Below are 21012 nucleotides of genomic sequence, written 5' to 3'. Positions count from 1 at the left end.
TTTGTAAAATGAAATGCTATTGGCTTTGTAGAAAAAGCATTATCAAATGATTTCAATTTTCCACTTTTATATAAATCATTACATAAAGGAGAACTATGAGAATGGATAGTCACACCTATGTGGATTCATTATATGGCATTAATAAGATTTTTATGAATTTATGAAGGACAGCCTTTTCTTATTTTAGTAGATGACACTATATCCCATACAAGGAATCAGATATGAGTACATTTCCTCTAGCTTATCAATATTCTATGAATGTCAATCTCTAGCCTACTAATTTTTTTATTCTCTATTTCTCTTTTTCTTTTGTTGGCTTCCCTACTGAAGGCTGAGTATGAGTTTATCAGCTCTGGTCTCTACCTAGTTGTGTTATTGCACTTGTGTGAACAAAGTTTTTCTGACATGATGGGAAATACTAATGAACCAAGCACACGTGTCCGAGTAAGTAATATTAGAGTGGGAGAGAGGGGGTGGGTGTGATACAGCCAGTGCTTGCCTCAGAAAGCAATTTCCTTGTGTTCACATCCTTTTCTTTTGGGGAGCTCTTATTTTAAAATGTTTGTTAAAAATAAAAATACTTTAGATGTAATGGGAGATTTCTGTCTTGGGAGATTTCTGTCTTCCTTCTATAACAAATAGCCTAATTTTCTCATGAAGCTATGTTAAAGAAGTAACTGACTAGCTCTTAAAGGTTACTGTAATATATTTCAGTGACATATAGGGACAGAATTGGAAAAAATGTTCTTTTAAATAAAAACCAAAAACCTCCACCTCACTGTTAAAAGTTTAGAAAACTGAACACTGAAAGCCAAAAGAGAAAGAGAAATTAACTTCTGTTATTTCTGTCCTGTAAAAGATTACCGATGTATTAATTTTTGTGTCTATATTGCAAACTATTTAAAATATGGACTAGTTGGTTTAGACTAGCTGTTACATACATGTAAGGAAATGATGCTCTTTAGTGTACAAGAGGAAACTTTGTGCTCTGTTGGCTTGGCTGTTTTGTGTAGCAGGAGCTTGAGCCTGTATCTGTCATTACTGTAGCATTATGAACACTTTTTATCCTATACGTGTTCATAAATGGACTCTTAATTGTTTTTTAAATAAATGTTCACTTTGATGATAAATTCAGTAGAGTTCATGTTAAGGTACAGTGTTTTTATTTTGAATATTGAAACAGCTGCAATTTAAGATAAAATAAGCAAATAAGGTATAAAATAAAAGTGCTTCTAAGGTTGTAAAATACTTTGCTGTATTTTTATATTTTATCATGCTATGGACATTATAACAGTGAACTAATTGACAGATAATTATCATTGAGAAAAAACAGACTATCAAAAGCATTCAGAATCTGAGCAGATCTCTTGACTTCTGCATATTTTACCAATTGGCAGCCTCTAAATTTAGTGAATGCCACAGAACGATTTCTAAAAAGGTATCTTAACTCTTTAGAATGAGTAAATGATTGAATAAATTATAAAGGATATAAGGTCTTTTGAATTCGTACCTTCATAAGAAAAGTTGATATTAAATGCATATTTCTACACTTCTACAAATTGAGACAGGAAAATACTTGGTGGTTTTTCCTTTCACCATTAAAATTGCAATAGCATGGGTTAAGATCCACCCCCCATACTTTTTTAAGTGTTTTACAAAAAGATAGAATACAACAACATAAAATTACTCTATTGTATCTGCTTCTAATTTCAAGAAATTGGTTTTACATGATTAATGATGATAATACAGAATATTTTTATTGTAATACCCTTAAGGTTCTAGTTTTTTGAGGTAACGGGAGAAAGGCCCCTATTTAAAGGCTTAAAATGGTGTTTGACTTTAGTAGAAATGAAATCTCCTATACTGATTCTATCATTAGATCCATTTGCAACATTTAAACTACTGTATTTCTTTCTGCATTGTTTCTAGTTTATTAACCTTGCAAGAACGCTTCAGGCACATATGGAAGATCTCGAAAGTAGGTGGAATTCCCCCTCCCCAGACTTGTTGAATTTATTCTTGCAAATTAAACCCACAGAGTACAATCTAAGTATATATATTCTTTTCTGCCAAATTAGAGGTTCATTTATAGGCTTAGTAAAGCAAAAGGATTGACTTGGGAAATATGGGTTGGGCAACTGACATGAATTTTTTAAAAGACTCATAGTTTGCAAACAAATTTATTTTGATACAGGGGATATAATTTTAACCATAATTGTTTCACTTGGATTTTAGCACTTGTAATTAGAAAGATACTAAGTCTTAACTACTAATCAAACCACTTTTTAATCTATTAGTTTTGGGGTTTTTAAATTTGTTTTTGTTAAGAAATAATACTTTTTTTCAGCTTTTGTGAGATCATAACATGTTTTTCCTGGGCTTGTGCAAGGTTCCAGGAAAGTAGGAGAGAAAGGGTCCTGAATCTATAGCAGTAGCTATAGGATGTTTCCTTGGTGGTGGTGGTTGGTGTTTTTTTTGGCCCTTATTCAGATCTTCAAAGACCTTTAATAGGTTTGCTATAGGTTGATTTAATAAGCAGCAAGTTCCTCCAGCAGCTGCAGTATTAAATTCACATTCCAATCTTCATCCAGGTGGGCACACAGGTAATAATGGCTCCAGAGCAGTTTGTGGGAATCTGAGATTATTCCACTCAACCCTTATTTAATTTTACAACCACAGCAATAGGCTTCCCACCCCACAGCACTCTGAGAAGTCCTTTAATATGTATTCTTTTACTTTGTGTAGTCATCTTCAGAATTCTTAGTGTTAAGCCTAACAATTTTATCTTTAGAGAAAGCTCAGTATCCTTTGAAGTCAGTTTGAGGACTTCATGTAAGAACCTTTTAATTCCTTAAATATTCTAAAAGACAAAGATTTTTGTCTTTAAGTTTCTACTACTTTTAACTTTCAAAGGGATTTGAGAGAAAACCAGACAACACATTTTCACATTGTTAATTAGTATTTTCTATCTTCTTAAGCTCAGATCACTTATATTGGCTAATACAAAAGTCTTTAAAAAAAAAAAAAAAGATTTATCTTATTTATTTGAAAGAGTTACAAAGAGAGGTAGAGACAGAGAGAGAGGTCTACCATCCGCTGGCTCACTCCCCAGATGGCTGCAATGGCCAGAGCCGTGCAGATCCAATGTCAGGAGCCAGGAGCTTCCTCCAAGTCTCCCACGTGGGTAGCAAGGGCCCAAGGACTTGGGCCATCCTCCACTGCTTTCCCAGGCCTAGCAGAAAGCTGGATCCAAGCAGAGCAGCCAGGATAAGAACCGATGCGCATATGGGATGCCGGCACTTCAGGCCGGGGCTTTAACAAACCGCTGCACCACAGCACCGGCCCTCTCATCTTTTTTTTTTTTATTATAATTTATGCTTTGTCAGATATGACAGTAGTGATGTTTTGGTTTACATTTTCCCCAGGTTTCTTGTTTTTTTTTTTTTAACTAACATTCCAAAACTAACATTGGGTTCCCTAACCACAACGATGTCTGCCTCGAACATATGAGAGAGGGAAAAGATGGAGGTAAAATGCTGACAGTGAAAGATAATGGGTGCTACCATTTAACACACAATTACCAGAACATTAATACATTTTGAAAACTGGTTTCACCTGATAATTTCCTCTCCTTTATGCAAACAGAAGTTCCCTGAAAAGCTATTCTGTTTTTTTAGTTTGATATATTTCTACAATCTATTATAAAACTTAGATAGACTTTATTTCAGTTATAAGCTAGGTCATATGCTTGATATTTATTAGAAATGAACTATATCTATAAATGTTGCATACTTTTCCTGTGCTTTGCTCTAGGTTGATTCCATTTGTTGGATACTCTTAAATTGTCCAATACTAATTTAAGCAGAGTACATTAAATCTTTCTTTACTTAGAAATAGGGAAGATGTTGGTTAAATGTTTAGTTTAGCTTTCTTCACATTCAAAACAATCTACAGAATATATAGTTTTATAGTTTATTCTGTCCTTCATACAAACATTCTAGGATGCTTTATTCTAAATTTTGAACCACTAATGACTCTTGAAAAACTTGAAGTTAGAGATGTTGCAGGGTGATAAGTGGAAAATAATCAACAGATTTTCACCGAATCCAATTCTTTTAACTTAGGCTGTGTCTATATAAAGCTTTTTTTGATTTACTAAATCAGTTTTTTTCTTGGCATTGTATAGACATAGCTTTGATGTAAATTGCAAGAACACCCATAACCTATTATTTTATGTACATTTTTTTTCATTCTCATCGGATGCATCAAACATGCAGCGGTAATAAGCCAGATTCTACTCAGGTGTGTGAGAGCACTTGCCTTACATTCACTTTTTCTCTAGTGTGTATATCATTAGCTACTATGAACACAGATTGATCTCAGAAACTTTTTAGAACATGCTCTTGAACCACATTTTTAAACATTGTCATTTTTATAAAACTATAAATAACATCACAAAATGGTGTGTGGGCGGGGGCATTGTGGATCAGCATCACCCACAATCAAACCACCCTAACCCTGTCATGGTAGCTTATCATTTTGACCAAACAATATACTAAATTGGGAATTTTGTTTTACAAGTCATTGCTGTTCTGGCTTCATATTTATACCTCCTGTTCTCTTTCCCCTTAAAATCATTCTTGATCATCCTGTTTTCTTTCAACAGCTTCAGAGGATGAGTCCGAAGAAGATGGAGACCTTAACAGAACATTTGATATTGCCTAACTTCAAATAAGACAAATGGATGGTCTGTGAACAAGTGTTTATTATAACTGGCAATTAAGTGTGATTTAATTTTGTGGGGGAATGCCTGTTAAATATATTGACTATATAAAATATATCTACACACATACACATATACATGTATGTGCATGTGTGTATGTATATTTATTCTCCAGTGTTGCTTAATTAAAATCCGCTGGACCTTTTAACATGGCCAGCAAATCTGATGTTTATAAGCTGGTAATCAAAAGTGTTTTTTCTTTTAGGCGGGTGGGAAAGTGTTACCCTTGTTTTAAAAATCTTGAACAATGCCCATCAGCCCTTTTTTGAGTTTTGATTACTGTAGTCTTATTTATGAAAAATGGTTCGTGTTAGTCTCTTGCTAGTGAGAAAAGTGGAACAAAACTTGCTTTTGAAATAAAATGCCAAATAGTATCTAATTATTTTTCCATTTAAAATGCCTTAAGTTGCAGTCACATTTTGATAATCATTTTCTTCCAGTGTTTCAGAAAAAAATTTTTAAAGAATGGGGAGGTCATAGAGAGCACTGTATTAGGTTTCCAAATTTAATTTGAATTCTAAATTCATTTACCAATAAAATCTAATTTTAAAAAATATAAAATGTATAAATGATGGTTAAATTTTTGTATTGATTTGCAAAATGGAGATTATATTTGATAGGCCATAGTATGTAGATATTCCTTTTAGGAATATTACAGCTGTAAATTAGATCCGAATTGCCTGTCAAATGCTATTTGGTTAAAAAAAATTATTGCAATCTCACGTTAATGGAATATTTTTAAATCCCACATTCAAAGTTTAAAACACTGGTTTTCAATGTGTTTTTTAGTGTTGTCACTTCTTTATAGATAAATATGATATAAATAACTTGTTTGGATCCTGGTTGTTTTTAACTGTTCGTTGGTAATTCTGAACATTTATTTAGTGATTAATAATATTTTTCACTGTCTTCAGAGAACAGATGAATATTACCTATTCACCATGAATGGGCCTACACTATGGTCATGAGATGTGTGTACTTCCGTAACACTGTATTTCTCCTCTGTCGACACCCTTAAGGAACACTTAAAACACTTTCAGGTGGTTTTAGGATAAAGTCTGATGTTATGGCAGCAAACTACTTTTTCAGAACCTAAATAGAAACCGTGTAATTTCTCAAATGTGAGTGAACAGTTTGCCCACACTTAGTTTGTTGGTCTTATGTAAAACCCTGGCTTGAATAAAATACATACTGATTAATTTATTTTACAGTTTGAAATGTTTCCTTTTAAACTGGTGCCCAAAGAAGCCATCACACCTCATAGCCGAGAATTTTATTAAGTTTTCAAATTGTTTCATACAGGAATATAAATACTTCTAAAACATTTGTTCAACTCTTGACTTTGTCTTTGCCTGACTTAAATACAAAATTTCAGTATATTTCTGTGGATCCTTAGGGATGCTCTGAATTACTTAGAATTCAATATGAAAAGTCTTCTGCCTAACAAAAAATTTAAATTAAAATTTAAAAATGTTGACTAAATTGTAGGAAACTTGTGTGTATGATTTATTTATATTTAGTTGTGTCATTAAATGCTATGTGACAGAGGTAATTTTTTTTGTAGTTTCATAGAACCACTTAGCATTTAAATATTGTCATTAGCTTGTGATTTCATTTAAATGTGACACTACAGGAGTAAGAGGAATGTCTTTCATTGGTTATCACTTTCAAATGCCAAACAAGAGACCATATGATACTATAAGGAGTACAAATTCCTAAGAAAATGTACCTTAAAACGTTGATTTTCCAAGGTACTTGGCGAACATAAGAATTATATTGTCATCATTACCTAGAATGAAAATGCTGAAGAAAACAATTTCTATATTCTAAATATAATAAGACAATCTGGAATGTAAATGTGATTTAGCACTTGGTGACTATGGCCTTTAAACCTGTTGAAAATGAAATAGAACATTTAAATAACTTTAAAACACCTTTTCTGAGAGGGGTATCATTAACTAAGACATTGTCAAAAGACATAGAAGAAAATTAGTTGCGTGGAAGGGGATAGTCTAAAGCAGCAATTTCCAGTAATATTTTCTGTAATGCATGTATGGTACACTGTACAATATGGTAACCACTAACCACTTGTGATCTGTGTACTTGAAATGTAAGCAATATAACTGAGGAACTGAATTTTAAACTATATTTAACTTAGGATATCTTCATGTACCTAGTAGTTAACTGGATATTGTAATTCTAGATATTTGAGATAACTGCTTTTAGGGAAGTGGTAAGTTATTAAAGTAGTGGTAGAATCTGAGTAGGAAAAGCAATAGGAATTTCAGGCTAAAGTCCACTGTTAACATTATTATAGTCCATAAACAGTAAAATAGACATATCAGTTAAATACAGATTCTCAAATTTAAAACTCTTGGAAAGTATGATGTGTTTATGTAATACAACATAGCCATACTGCTTAGTTTTTTGTCACCATTTTATAGTTGTTTCTTTAATAATGCCATTAATTTTGAAGAGATGCTTTTGATTCATATCAGTGAAAACAGATGGCAAAAAACTGTGATTTCTGCTGCCATTTGTCAAGCTAGAGTTCCATCTCCCAGTAAGAAAATTCTTCATAATGTAATTGATGAGGTGCAAGTTACAGATTACTTACGCATTCAGGCATATTAAATAATTTTTTGGTAACTTATGCATTCTTTATCTTTTAAAATACTGTTAATGAGCTATGAAAGATGCTAAAGAAAATCACTTGTTTCAGCTTGCTTTTTCCCTGCTTCTTAAATGATTTTCACCTTGCCTTACAGTGTAAACACACTAAAAACTCAGAGCATCATTATTGTAGTCATACCTACTAGTTTTCTTTAGTCTTTGCTTACACAGATCTCATGTCTTTAGGTATAAAACTTATAAATGCTTTGGGAGCCTGAGACAGGTTGTACAGAAAAAGGTGCTAAGAGAATAAGTTCTTAAAGGGACATTAATAACGTTAACCTTCTGGCCAGCCTTCTGCCTTCCCAGCTACAGCTTTATTATTTCAAAAAATTTACAAAATTTTATTTTTTTGACAGAGTTAGTGAGAGAGAGACAGAGAGAGAGGTCTTCCTTCCGTTTGTTCACCCCCCAAATGGCCGCTCCCTGCGTGCTGGCCGATCCAAAGCCAGGAGCCAGGTGCCGCCTCCTGATCTCCCATGCGGGTGCAGGGCCCAAGCACTTGGGCCATCCTCCACTGCCCTCCTGGGCCACAGCCTGGAAGAGGAGCAACCGGGACAGAATCCGGCACCCCAACTTGGACTAGAACCTGGGGTGCTGGCACCGCAGGCGGAGGATTAGCCAAGTGAGGTGCGGTGCCAGCCTAAATTTTTATTAAAAATGTAACCACTTTTGATCAGCACCAAATACTACATGTGATTCAAAATGGTGTATCAAAGTAGTGAGACTGTAAAATTAATATAGTACAGGCTGTTAAAAATTTGTAAAATTTTTATCTAAATCTTGAAAATGCAGATAGAAGAGGAATTGTTACCTGCCAAAATAACCAGTATCTAGGATATTTAAATGTATAGTATTTACTTAAAAATCAGGCTTATTCTTATAACGAAGAATAAGTAAGTAAACTACATGGAAGGGAAAATAGAGCAAGTAAAGCAGGCTGGAGTTTTATCTACTGTACTTTGTTGTTTAGCTTTCCTTCTCATGAAAGGTGCTCCATCTGAAGAGTGGTTATAACCACTAAATTAGGTCTGATAATTCCTTTTCTAAAACCTGTTTTTATAATGAATCAAAAGATTAATTTTTAACAATGAGTACATGAAAATACCATTACTGGAATAAGGGATACCATAAACCTATAATTTTTGATGTCCAAGTTTCATATTAAAAGATGTTGCACAGGAACCACTTACAAGGCGTTTGTTGTTTTAGTCTGCGATTATCAAAAAGTTAGTGAAACTGAACAGCACACTCATCTTCTGCAACTACTAAAACACAGTCGTCATCATAAGGTGATTGGGGTGCCGTTGAAAAAACTGTGGTGAAACCAAATTCAGAACTTCTTTTGTACAGGAACCAAATGATTGCTCCAAAAACTGTCAAAATTACTGTGCTAGCAGTTACCAAAGCTGATATTAAAATGTGGTCATCTGAAAAGAAAAGACAAAATATGTGGGAGGTCAGGGTACACAAGCTGCAAATATTGCATCTTTGGAGTACACAATTATTTCATTGTTTTAAGTATATCATGTCAAGAATTTCCCACATTGAGGAGAAAAATATTTGTTATCAAGACTTGTATTTCTTAGTTTGAAAAGTGGCTATGCTTCAGAATTCCAAGTTCATTTTGGAGTTCTCTGTACTGAGTGTCCTAAAATGGAACTACACCACAATCCTATTTGTTGTCTTTGGCTTTTCCTTCTGAACTAATAAGACTTTATAAATTTAGACCTACTGCTCTTTTCAGGAATAGCAGATTCAAATTTTTTATTTTATTTATTTTTTTTAGGTTTTAACAGGTTCAATACAGTCCATTAAATAAAATACTCCCTTTCTCCTTCTAAGGAATAGTGATATTTTAGATGATTTTTACCTTAATGTGCGTCTGTGTGTGTGCCGGGGGGGGGGGGGTGTTGAAAGCTCTTTTATCTGCTGGTTCACTCCCAAGATGGTTGCAGTGGCAGGGGGTGGGCTGGGCTAAAGCCAGAGAGCCTTGAGCAGCTTCTATGTCTCCAATGTGGGTAGCAGGGGCCCAAGTACTTGGGACAGGAACCTAAGAACTTGGGCCATCATCCACTGCCTTCCCAGTGGAAGCTAGATTGGAAGCAGAGCAACTGGGACTCAAACCAGCACTCCCATAGGGGATGCTAGTATACATGGTACTTAGCCCTCTGCACCACAACGCTGGCCTCCAGAGCACTTAAATCATATTTGTGAATCAAAACTGCATGGTGGACCTCGACCATTGAAGTCTGTGTACATCTATAGATGTGTTTTATTTATAGCCAGTGCTTCTCCCCACTTTACTCCCAAATTCTTATTGAATTCTGCAGATGAGTAGCCAGACCTCTCCATTCACTGTTCAGTCATCAAATTTGCACATGCTTTCTAGTCCATCTTCTGTGCTGAGTGACCACCTTCTTGCCACCTTCATACATTATTCTAATCATCTGATCCCCAAACTACATAATGCTCCTCTTAGAAAGTACATACCTTTTAGAATAACCACTGATTGGTTAATTTGTGGCATGCCAACTCTATGTGATGCCCAAGTCCATTTAGTGGCAGGACAAACCAACCCTTCACCTTCATTAATGCTGATTCACTTGCCTACATGGCTTTTCCTCTCCTACCTAATGCCTATCTACCCTTAAAGATTTAAACCCTGCATCATTGCAAATAAATTCCACGAAGTGAGCTTGGGCTAGTCCCTTTCTTGTGTGCTTACCACATGAGTACACCTTCGCATTTTCTTGACAGCATTCTTTCAAGGGAGTCTTCCAGTTTGCATTTGTATGAAAGGGACCTATTAGCCAGGATTGTCACTACACTAAACTGTTGTCACCTCTCTGCTTCAAGCCATTATTGTTATTCCCTTAAATCACAGGCCTAAACCCTTGCTTCACGACAGCCTTTGAAACATCCTTTTCACTCTGTTTAGGTCTTCATTCTCAAATATGGCCTTGGCCTTCCTGTACTCAGTATGTCCTTATTGTGTTTTTCTCCCAACAGTACATGTCTGTGCCTGACATGTATTTATATGGCTGCTGTTTCACCCTTCCCACTAGAATGTGAGCTTGAGAGCAGAATCCTTGCTCTGTGTTCAGTGTCTCACATCAGAAGAAATCTTGGCATGTAGTCACTACACACATTAAAGTACTGCAGATCTACATATCTTTTTGAATGAGTTTCAAGCTCCCTGGAATCTAAAAGCCAAGTGCTCCCAGATTTTCAACTATTAATGATAATTTTGGGGAGTTGAAGACCTATCTTTTGTTTTCTCTCTAGACGTTTTAATTTTTATATACTTCTTAATTTTTTAATTTATATATACTTTTCCCCACCTTGGAGTGTGCCTGTACACAGCTTAGAAGTCATAGTTCAGCTGACGCTGTGGTGCAGCGGGTTAAAGCCCTGGCTTGAAGTGCTGGCATCCCATATGGGCGCTGGTTCTGGCCCCGGCTGCTGCTCTTCAAATCCAGCTCCCTGCTATGGCCTGGAATAGCAGTAGAGGATGGCCCAAGTGCTTGGGCCCCAGAACCCTTGTGGGAGACTGAGAAGAAGCTCTTGGCTCCTGGCTTTGGATCAACTCAGCTACCACTGTTGCAGTCATTTGGGGAATGAACCAGCAGATGGAAGACCCCTCTCTACCTTTCTCTGTAACTGTCTTTCAAATAAACCTCTCTACCTTTCTCTGTAACTGTCTTTCAAATAAACCTAAACAAAAAATCATAGTTCTAGAAGGTAATAAAATGAAAAAATGCTGTGTTCCTGCCCTGATAATTAACTTTTGCAAAGGGTTTACAGTAGTATTCTAACATCAGAATTTTAAAATATCTTTAATTGTGGAAATAATTTTAAGACCAGACTGTTAACTTACCTGATAAATACTTCTTTTCATATGGTACTAAAAACAAAACAAAAATAAATTTAATAAATAAAATTTAACTGGATTTTAAAGTTACTGAAAATGAACACTTTAGCTTAATATTGTTGTTGCTTTTATACTTACTTTAAACTTAATTTTTAAAGAGATATCAATTATCTATTAGCTTGGTTGGTAGGAAAAGAATAAGAGAATTCAAGAAAAAGAACAGTAATCAGAGGAAGGCAGTAAGATGATTCTGGTTGCAGTTTGTAGAAAACGGTAAAATTAAACAACTGTGGCCTTAGCTCATTAACATGGAGCTGTGTATACTTTCTGATCTTTTAGTGTTATTGTTTAATTAAAAACTTGATTCATATAATGATATTCTGAGAGGCACAGTACACAAAAAACACCAGTTTTTAAAAATTCAGATATTCAAAATTGTATGCAGCTACTAAAAATCTATTGAGAAATGTTTACATATCACTGTAAAACTAAGTGCAGTCAGAACTCTTGCCATAAATAAATTCATGTACAGATGGATGGATATAATTCCAGACAAGAAGGCAAATAATTGGAGTGAGATGTATAGTTTTGGGTAGGAGTGCTCTACCTGCCTAAATAGCTTAAATACAGATAAATAAATTTAAGTGTATTCCAGATGTAAATAGAGGAAATAATCAGAGCTAGATGTATAGTTTTAGAGTTCAAGAGGAAGATACTAAGGATGTAAGAAGATAAAATGGCTATTTGTATCATGTTTCAAGCATACCAAATTCATATTTTGGAACCTGTAAGTTCCTTAATGAGAAAACATTTAGTATCTAAATTTAGAAGAACAAGATTTTGTGTGATGTTTAACAAATTACATCAAAATATTGTTCTGGACCAGGATAATTTTGTTCTTTAAAAAGCATTTGGGCCGGTGCCATGGCTCATTAGGCTAATCCTCCACCTAGCGGCGCCGGCACACCGGGTTCTAGTCCCGGTCGGGGCGCCAGATTCTTTCCCGGTTGCCCTTCTTCCAGGCCAGCTCTCTGCTGTGGTCAGGGAGTGCAGTGGAGGATGGCCCAAGTGCTTGGGCCTTGCACCCCATGGGAGACCAGGAGAAGCACCTGGCTCCTGCCTTCGGATCAGTGCGGTGTGCCGGCCGCAGCACGCCAGCCGTGGCGGCCATTGGAGGGTGAACCAACGGCAAAAGGAAGACCTTTCTCTCTGTCTGTCTCTCTCACTATCCACTCTTGTCAAAAAAAAAAAAAAAGCATTTGGATGGGTCAGAAAAAATTAATATTTTAATCTAGAATAAATGGTAAGCCATAATGTAATTTTTCTTTGCCTAGCAGATATCCTTGGAAGAGCATCTTAGTTCTAAAGTAACGTTAGGATTCTGAAATGACATATGATTATTATTTAGCACTTCTGTTCAATCAAAGCACATATAAAGAAGTTAAGATAATCCCTTTCCACAACAGAAGTGTTTGACCTTTTGGAATCTCTTGTATGAGACAGAATAAAATCATGCCTCATTCACATGAACTTACCCTAACTCTTAAGTTTGAGAATTACGTATTTGACTTCCAAAAAGAGCAAAATAATCTTTAGTCTTGCTGCCTCTGTTTAATGAGGCACACTAACCTCAAAGAGAATTATCTGAAATGCAGTCCCCCTTTCCCCACCCTTGTTAGAATGGAAAAAAGATTTTCAGTCACACTTACCAGCCGCTTTACAAAGTGTTCCTTCCACAGAAGAAACTTCACAATTTCCTTTTTTCCATTCACCTGTCTTGGTATGCAGAAAACCACAGGTGTCAACTAAATCCTCGCTATCATCTTGGGCCGCCCATTTATCAAATGTCATATCTGAATTGTCAAACCACTTGAAACTCGCATCTGTCAGTTAAGGAATATTAGCATTAAGACATTTTAACAGATTTATGTTGATGATCTGCAGAATACAGAGGGAGCTTACTGCTCTGGTCTAGGGGAAACTCCACACAAATTAGAGGGACACTGTGGATCTACACAGAGGGTGTGGATGTGCACAATTCAGGATCCCAGTGGCTGAGAGCCCCAGCGCCAGCTTTGGAGAGTGAGGTGACACCAGATTGCAGCAACTTAAGCCATTGGTGATAAAGCTGCGGGAAGACTCACCTAAGCCATTGGTGATAAAGCTGCGGGAAGAGCCTGAGTCTGACTTGGAGCCCAATGGGGGCAGTGTACCTGCCAACATAGAGGGGAAGAAAGGGGGGAGTACGGTTCTCTCTCCCCAGCCACTTGGCACTTGTGGTCTGTAACTAGCTGAGAGAGGGTGACTGCCATTTTGGACATACCTAACAGCTGTGCCAGCTTGTGTCTGCGTGCCCAGCAACCAGCTAAGAGGAGATGCCTAAGTCTAGTTGGGAGAATTGACAGGGGCTTGGCACTTGTGACTGTGGGAGCCTTGTGTATGGGATAGACTCTGAAAACACAGTGGGTACATGGGAGGGTGCAGGGTGTGGCTGGGTCTCTGAGCAGTCACTGTGGGTGGCTCCACATGATCAGGGCTCTCTGATTGCCTGGTTAGGGTCATTGCTGTGGGACCCATGCTCACACTGAGGACTGCATGGATCCTTTGTGTGGTTCTGTGGCAGCACAGAAGAATATTGCACCCACTGGGGCTAGCGCCCAGGGAATTGGTCTCCTTGGAGAAGAGGTGAGTGTGAGACCAAGCCAACAGAGCTGGTCAAAGCCTCCCTGCTCTGATTTAAAGAAAGAAAAAAAAAAATTTACCACACCCAACTTGGGTGCCACCTTGATACTCCCCACATCCTGGAGCACTGAACTGAACAGAGCTCCTCGGCCACACCCAGCACAAACCTCTGGGTATTCATTGGAAGAGCGGAACTCCACTAAGCCACAGAGGCATAGTTAAAAGCCATGGGGGGTGGGGTGGGGGGACAACTATGTCCACAAATGCCTAAAAATAAACACAGAAATTCAAGAAACAAGACTAAGGAAGACAACGTGATGTCCCCAAAGGAACACAACACTTCAATACTAGAATGTGAAGAGATTGAAGAAATGCCAGAAGCAGAATTCAAAAAATTGATAAACAGGATTACTTAGAAGTATCAGAAACAAATCCACAAATTAAATCAATACATGACATGAATGAAAAATTTTCTGTGAAACATATTAAAGAGAAATCAAAAGTAATACTGGAAATGAAGAATTCAATAGAACAAATTAAAAATGTGGTGGAAAGCTTACCAACACGACAGACTCAGGAGAAGAAAGAATAGCCAAAAAAAAAAAAAAAAGTTAGAAAACTAAAAAAGAAAAAAAGGTGCTGGAAATTATGGGATACTATGGCATACTATCAAATGACCCAATACACAGGTCTTTGGATGTCCTGAAGGCAAGGAAAAAAATAATGGATTAGAAAGCCTTTTTAGTGAAAGAATTACAGAAAACTAACAATTTGGAGAAAGAAAGGGATGTCCAAGTGGAAGCACATAGAACTAATAGACATGAACAGAAAAGATCTTCACCACATATTGTAGTCAAACTCTACAGTAAAATAAGTAAAACATTCTAAAATATGCATGAGAGAAACGAAAGATTACTTTGGGAGGGTCTCCAATTAGACTCACAGCTGATTTCTCATCAGAAACCCTACAGGTTTGTCAAGAGAAAAAAACTGTCAACCCAGAATACTGTACCCTGCAAAGCTCTTATTTATGAATGAAGGTGAAATAAAGACCTTCCATAACTAAGAAATAGAAATAAATTTTCACCACTCATCCAGAATTACAAAAGATGCTTAACATAGACATACTCATCACTATGAAAGAATGTGATACTACATAGTGGTTTAAAAAAATAATGAAATCCTGTAATTTGTAACAAAATGGTTGAAACTAGAAAACAAAATGCTTAGTGAAATAAGCCAGTCCTAAAAGGACAAATACTATACATTCTCCCTGATCTGTGATAACAGAGTACCTGAAAGGTGATCTATTGAAGTGAAATTAACACTTCAAGATGCAATGACTTTGAACAGCCCTTGTTTCAACTGTTGAAGAATAGTTTTGATGTTGATGTTATTGAACTCTTCACTTAGTATAGAGTTAATTATGAGTGTAAAGTTAACTGAAAGTAGATATTAGTTAAAAATAAGAATGGGAACAGGTAAGGGAGGAGAGAGGGGTAGGGTGTGGGTGGGAGGGTGGGTACAGTGGGAAGAATCACTATATTCCTAAAGTTGTATTTATGAAAAGCATGAAGTTTGTGTTCCCAAAATAAAAGGTTTCTGGGGAAAAACAAAACAACAAAAAAGAATGAAAGAACATGAAGGCAGAAAATCTCCCAGTAAAAGTACAAAGGAAATCCTAAGTAAATGATAGGAATATTTATGGAAAAATGGCAGGGCCAGGTCATTACTTATTAATAGTCACACTGAATACAAATGGCCTCAACTCTCCAGTTAAAAGATACAGAGTGGCTGAATGGATTTTTTTTCTCTTTTAATTTTTTTTTAACTTTTATTTAATGAATATAGATTTCCAAAGTACAGTTTATGGATTACAGTGGCTTCCCCCCACCCAATAACTTCCCTCCCACCCACAACCCTCCCCTTTCCCACTCCCTCTCCCCTTGCATTCATGTCAAGATTCATTTTCAATTCTCTTTATATACAGAAGATCAGTTTAGTGTACATTAAGAAAAGATTTCAACAGTTTGCACCCACATAGAAACACAAAGTGAAAAATACTGTCTGAGTACTCGTTATAGCATTAAATCACAATGTACCGCGCATTAAGGACAGAGATCCTACATGAGGAGTAAGTGCACAGTGACTCCTGTTGTTGACTTAACAAATTGACACTCCTGTTTATGGCATCAGTAATCTCCCTATGCTCCAGTCATGAGTTTCCAAGGCTATGGAAGCCTTTAGAGTTCATCAACTCTTATCTTATTTAGACAAGGTCATAGTCAAAGTGGAAGTTCTCTCTTCCCTTCAGAGAAAGGTACCTCCTTCTTTGAAGATGTGTTCTTTCCACTGGGATCTCACTCATGGAGATCTTTCATTTAGGCTTTTTTTTTTTTTTTTTTTTTTTTTGCCAGAGTGTCTTGGCTTTCCATGCCTGAAATACTCTCATGGGCTTTTCGTGGCTGAATGGATTTTAAAACAAGACCCACCTATTTGCTGATTACAAGAAACATCTCACCAACAAAGATACACACACTGAAAGTGAAAAGATGGAAGAAGATATTCCTTGCTAATAGAAACCAAAAAAGAGCTGGTGAAGCCAGCTAAATATCAGACAAAATAGACATTAATATGAAAAACGTTAAAAGAGATGAAGGGCACTATGTAATGATTAAGGGATCAATCCAACAGGAAGATGTGACTATAATAAACATATATACACCTAATTACAGGGCACCTGGCTATTTAAAAGAAAAGTTACTGGATCTAAAGGGAGACACAGACTCCAATACAATAGTAACGGGGGACTTCAATACCCTACTTCAATCTGCAATGGACGGATCAATCAGAGAGAAAATCAGCAAGGAAACAACAGAGTTAATTGAGATTATAGATCTAATGGCTACCTAGAAAACTTTTCATCCTACAGTTTGCAGAATACATGTTCTTCTCACTAGTGCATGGAACTTTCTCTAGGATATATCACATGCTAGGCCATAAAGCAAGTCTCAGCAAATTAAAAAAAATTCAAATCATACCATGCATCTTTTCTGACCATCATGGAATGAAGCTGGAAATCAACAACTTAAGAATTTCTAGAACATATGCAGACACATGGAGACTGAACAGCATGCTCCTGAATGAACACTGGGTCACAGAAATCAAAAAAATAAATTTCTGGAAACGAATGAAGATGACAGTACAACATATCAAAACATGGGAGGGTCCAGTGCTGTGGTGCAGTGTGTTAAAGCCCCAGCCCGCAGTGCCAGCATCCCTATATGGGCACCGGTTCAAGTCCCGGCTGCTCTACTTCCAATCCAAGTCCCTACTGATGCAGCTGAGAAAGCAGCAGAGGATGGTCCAAGTCCTTGAGCCCCTTCACACTCCTGGGAGATCTGGAAGAAGCTCTTGGATCCTACCTTTGGATCAGCTCAGCTCTGGCTGTTGCAGCCATTTGGGGAGAGAACCAGCAGATGGAAGACCCGTCTCTGTCTCTACCTCTCTCTGTAACTCTCTCTAATAAATAAAATAACTTTTAAAAAAAAAATAAGATACAGCAAAAGCAGTGTTAGAGGAAAGTTTATAGCAATTAGTGCCTACATCAAGAAATTAGACAGGCACCAAATAAATGAGCTATCAGTGCATCTCAAGGTTTTAGTAAAACCAAAACAAACCAATTCCCAAATTGGTAGGAGAAAATAAGTAATTAAAATTATAAAAAATAAACAAATTGAAAACAAAAAAAATACAAAAGATCAGTGAAACAATAAAAAAAATTGACATACCATTGGCCCAACTAACCAAAATAAAAGGCCCAAGTCAACAAAATTACATATGAAAAAGGAAATATAAAAACGGATACCACAGAAATAAAAAGAATCATCAGGAATTACTACAAAAATCTATATACCAACAAATCAAGAAACCTAGAAGAAATGGATAGATTCCTGGATGCATACAACCTCCTAATGTGAACCAGGAAGACACAGAAAACCTAAACAGCCAAATATCCAAGACAGAAATTGAATCAGTAATAAAGACCCTCCCAACAAAAAAAAAAAGCCCAGGACTGGAAGGCTTCACTGCTGAATTCTACCAGACATCTAAAGAACTAACTCTAATTCTTCTCAAGCTATTAAAAACAATTGAAAGGGAGAGAATCCTCACAAATTCTTTTTTTTGAAGCCAGTGTCACCTTAATTCCTAAACCAGAAAAAGATACAACAGAAAAAGCAAACTACAGACCAATTTCCCTGATGAACATAGACACAAACATTTTCACCAAAATACTAGCCAATCAAACCCAACAGCACATCAGAAAGAACATTCACTTGGACCAAGTAGAATTTATCCCTCGGATGCAGGGATGACTCAACATTTGCAAATCAATGAATATAATATATCACATTAGAAAACTAAAGAATGAAAACCATATGATTATATCAATAGATGCAGAGAAAGCATTTGATAAAATACAACATCCTTTCATAGTGAAAACTTTAAGCAAATTGGATATAGAAGAAATATTCCTCAACACAAGCAAGGCAATTTATGACAAACCCACGGGCAGTGTCCTATTGAATGGGGAAAAGTTGGAAGTATTCTCACTAAGATCCAGAACCAGAAAAGGATGCCCTCCTCACCACTGCTATTCAATATAGTCCTGGACATTTTAGCCGGAGCCATTAGGCAAGGAAAAGAAATCAAAGAGATACAAATTGGAAGGAGGAAGCTACTATCCCTATTTGCAGATGACAAGACTTTATATATAGGGGATCCAGAAGAGGCTATTGGAACTAATAAAAGAGTTTGGTAAAGTGGCAAGATACTTTAAATAAGAGGTTTCTGAGGGGGAGGGGGACATAATGTCAACTGGAAGTGAAATAAATTTAGAATTTAAAAAGATTAAAAAATGACATGTTCACAATGAAAGAAGACAATTTAAAAAGGTGTCAAAGCAAAGGTTCTAGGATTAAAGAGAATGTTACTAAAGTATGTCTGATCTAAACTTTTGCAGTATTAAAGTTAGGAAGGGAATATATGTGAACAGGAAAATCATCACAAATCATTAGTTTCAGAGAGTTCTTAAAAAGATCCAATGTATGTAAAGAAAAAAGCATTTTTATGGGCAAAAAGACAAGAAAAAGTTCAAATGTTAATAGTAACTTTAGTAATTTCACTCCATTTGAAAATGTATATATGTGGTTTCTAGATTTTATACTGATTATAAACACATTTACATAAATATAGCTTTGATAATTCATCTATTAATTGCTGACAATAACACTAATTTTGTGACTATGCCATATTACAAAAACAGTGAGCTTAGAACCACATTTTTTTTTATTTTTTATTTTTTTTGAAGAACCACATTTTAATCCAGAAAAGAGGCTCAATGGTGGCTCTCATTGTGAAACACTGCTGTTCAAGTAAAAGGTATGGTACGAGTAGGTGCATACTGAAATACAGTAAATAGAGGCCACAGGCAAGCTGAATTTGAAATAGAGAATTAAAAATTCCAAAAGCCATGACTTACCACTAATAGTAAGGAAAGGAAAAGAAAGAAGTCATGTTTCACAAGATAAATGTCACTTACCATCTGTGTCATAAAACATGCCTAGTAGGATATCATCTGGGCCTTTCCATTGCTTTTTCAAAGTATCTAGTATAAAAGCATTTTCTTCTTCATTATGTATGCTTATCATATCTGCTCCTGAAATTATTTTAAAGAGAAAAAAGCCAACATATTCCAGAATCAATGAAAATCATGAGCTATTTAAAAATTATGCATTATTATTCATACAATATCTTTAAAAGAGACCTTTAAAAACCCCAATTTAACAAGGGAAAAGAAAACAATAGTACCAAAAATTTCCCCCATATATACCATGTACTGTTAAAGTAGAAAGTCACAAACTGAAGATACTTTAATAGCTCTACTATAAAGAAAAAAAATTGGTCTCAGACTGTTAAAAGGCAATTCATCCTCATAAAAAGAAATTTTAAAAGTGTGTGAAAAACTCAATCTTATTGGTAAAAAGATAAAAATTGAAATAAGTAGGCTTTCAGAATTGCAGATCAAATAGTGCTGGCCTTCAGAGTAGAAAAATAGGATTTAATAAGTTATTCAGAGTGAAAAATCAGTAGTCTTGGAGAAGATTTGGCAAAATACTTTAAAAATCCCATATTCTTTGACTCATCAATTCTTAACAATTCACGGTAATCACTACCTCCTAATTGGTAATCACTGGCTCTGTACTCAAACAGACACAATTATTCACCCCATGTTCACAAATACAAATTTGTGTCCACCAATCACAAACAGGCCCAATCATCACGTTGTGACGCTGAAACACTGGAACAATCAGTGTTAAGAGTCCTAATTAATCAGTTAAGGTTCAGCTGGACAGCTGGATAACATACGGTTACTAGGAAATATATATTCTCTATTTGCTGCCATAGAGAGACACTTTTAAAGCAAAAATGCAGATTATAAACAGTGGGCCTAGTGTTATCCCATTTTTATTTTTAAAAAGATTTATTAAAATACATTTACATAGAAAATCTAGAAGCACAGTTATCAAAATGTTAATCATTAACTTAGGGTGCTGGAATTTAGGGTGGATTTTGTTTTATTTTTGAAATATTTGCCTATGTGGTCTAAATTTTCTACAGTGATCATGCATTGTGCAGGAAGAATCTTTACAAAATAAGATTGACCTTTAAAATACTTAATATTTTAATTAGTCCAAAGTCAGAATTCAGCAGGGTTCTTTCTCTGGGTCAGTTCTCTCTTTTTCAAAAATGCTATGATTTTTTTTAATCAGTTCCAGCTGCTATTACCTCTTGTCTGTTAAATGTCATAGCGATTTTAATCTGTTTTACTGTAGTACTTAATTGTGAAATGTGATCAAATTGCTATTCTGGGGAAATCCTCAAGGGAAATAAGATGGGCCTTCAAAAGTTCACAGGAAATGTAATCAAAATAGAAGTT

At 35.9% G+C, this 21012-nt stretch overlaps 2 protein-coding genes across 25 annotated transcripts in view; one reads left to right on the top strand and one right to left on the bottom strand.

Moving 5' to 3' along the window:
- MARCHF7 (membrane associated ring-CH-type finger 7) overlaps window positions 1-5986 on the top strand; it is a 50342-nt gene extending 44356 nt beyond the window's left edge. For 11 of the 21 annotated variants that reach the window (XR_011387286.2, XR_517059.5, XR_011387285.2 and 8 more), the window contains 3 exons: window positions 331-444; window positions 1930-1978; window positions 4667-5986. Coding sequence is in view for 12 of the 21 variants with exons in the window: in XM_008258625.5 (XP_008256847.3) it covers window positions 331-444; window positions 1930-1978; window positions 4667-4725 (222 nt within the window). In the remaining 9 variants the exon portion in view is untranslated. The remainder of the gene's footprint in view (window positions 1-330; window positions 445-1929; window positions 1979-4666) is intronic. The other 10 variants (XR_011387287.2, XR_517060.5, XR_016230850.1 and 7 more) reach the window with 1 other exon arrangement.
- A 55-nt stretch (window positions 5987-6041) lies between these two features.
- The window catches only part of CD302 (CD302 molecule), a 33993-nt gene continuing 19022 nt past the window's right edge, over window positions 6042-21012 (bottom strand). For 3 of the 4 annotated variants that reach the window (XM_089328290.1, XM_089328291.1, XM_051849544.3), the window contains 4 exons: window positions 19615-19731; window positions 13040-13213; window positions 11337-11363; window positions 6042-8886 (listed from right to left, as the gene is read on the bottom strand). In XM_089328290.1, the coding sequence (XP_089184416.1) occupies window positions 8687-8886; window positions 11337-11363; window positions 13040-13213; window positions 19615-19723 (510 nt within the window). In that variant the 5' untranslated portion in view covers window positions 19724-19731 and the 3' untranslated portion in view covers window positions 6042-8686. The remainder of the gene's footprint in view (window positions 8887-11336; window positions 11364-13039; window positions 13214-19614; window positions 19732-21012) is intronic. The other variant, XM_089328289.1, reaches the window with a different exon arrangement.

This window comes from Oryctolagus cuniculus, chromosome 3, assembly GCF_051225735.1.
Source record: "Oryctolagus cuniculus isolate XC-2025 breed Fujian yellow rabbit chromosome 3, ASM5122573v1, whole genome shotgun sequence".
Lineage (NCBI taxonomy): Eukaryota > Metazoa > Chordata > Mammalia > Lagomorpha > Leporidae > Oryctolagus > Oryctolagus cuniculus.
Note: the sequence above shows the minus strand (reverse complement) of the source record. Positions and strands in the feature narration are given on the sequence as shown.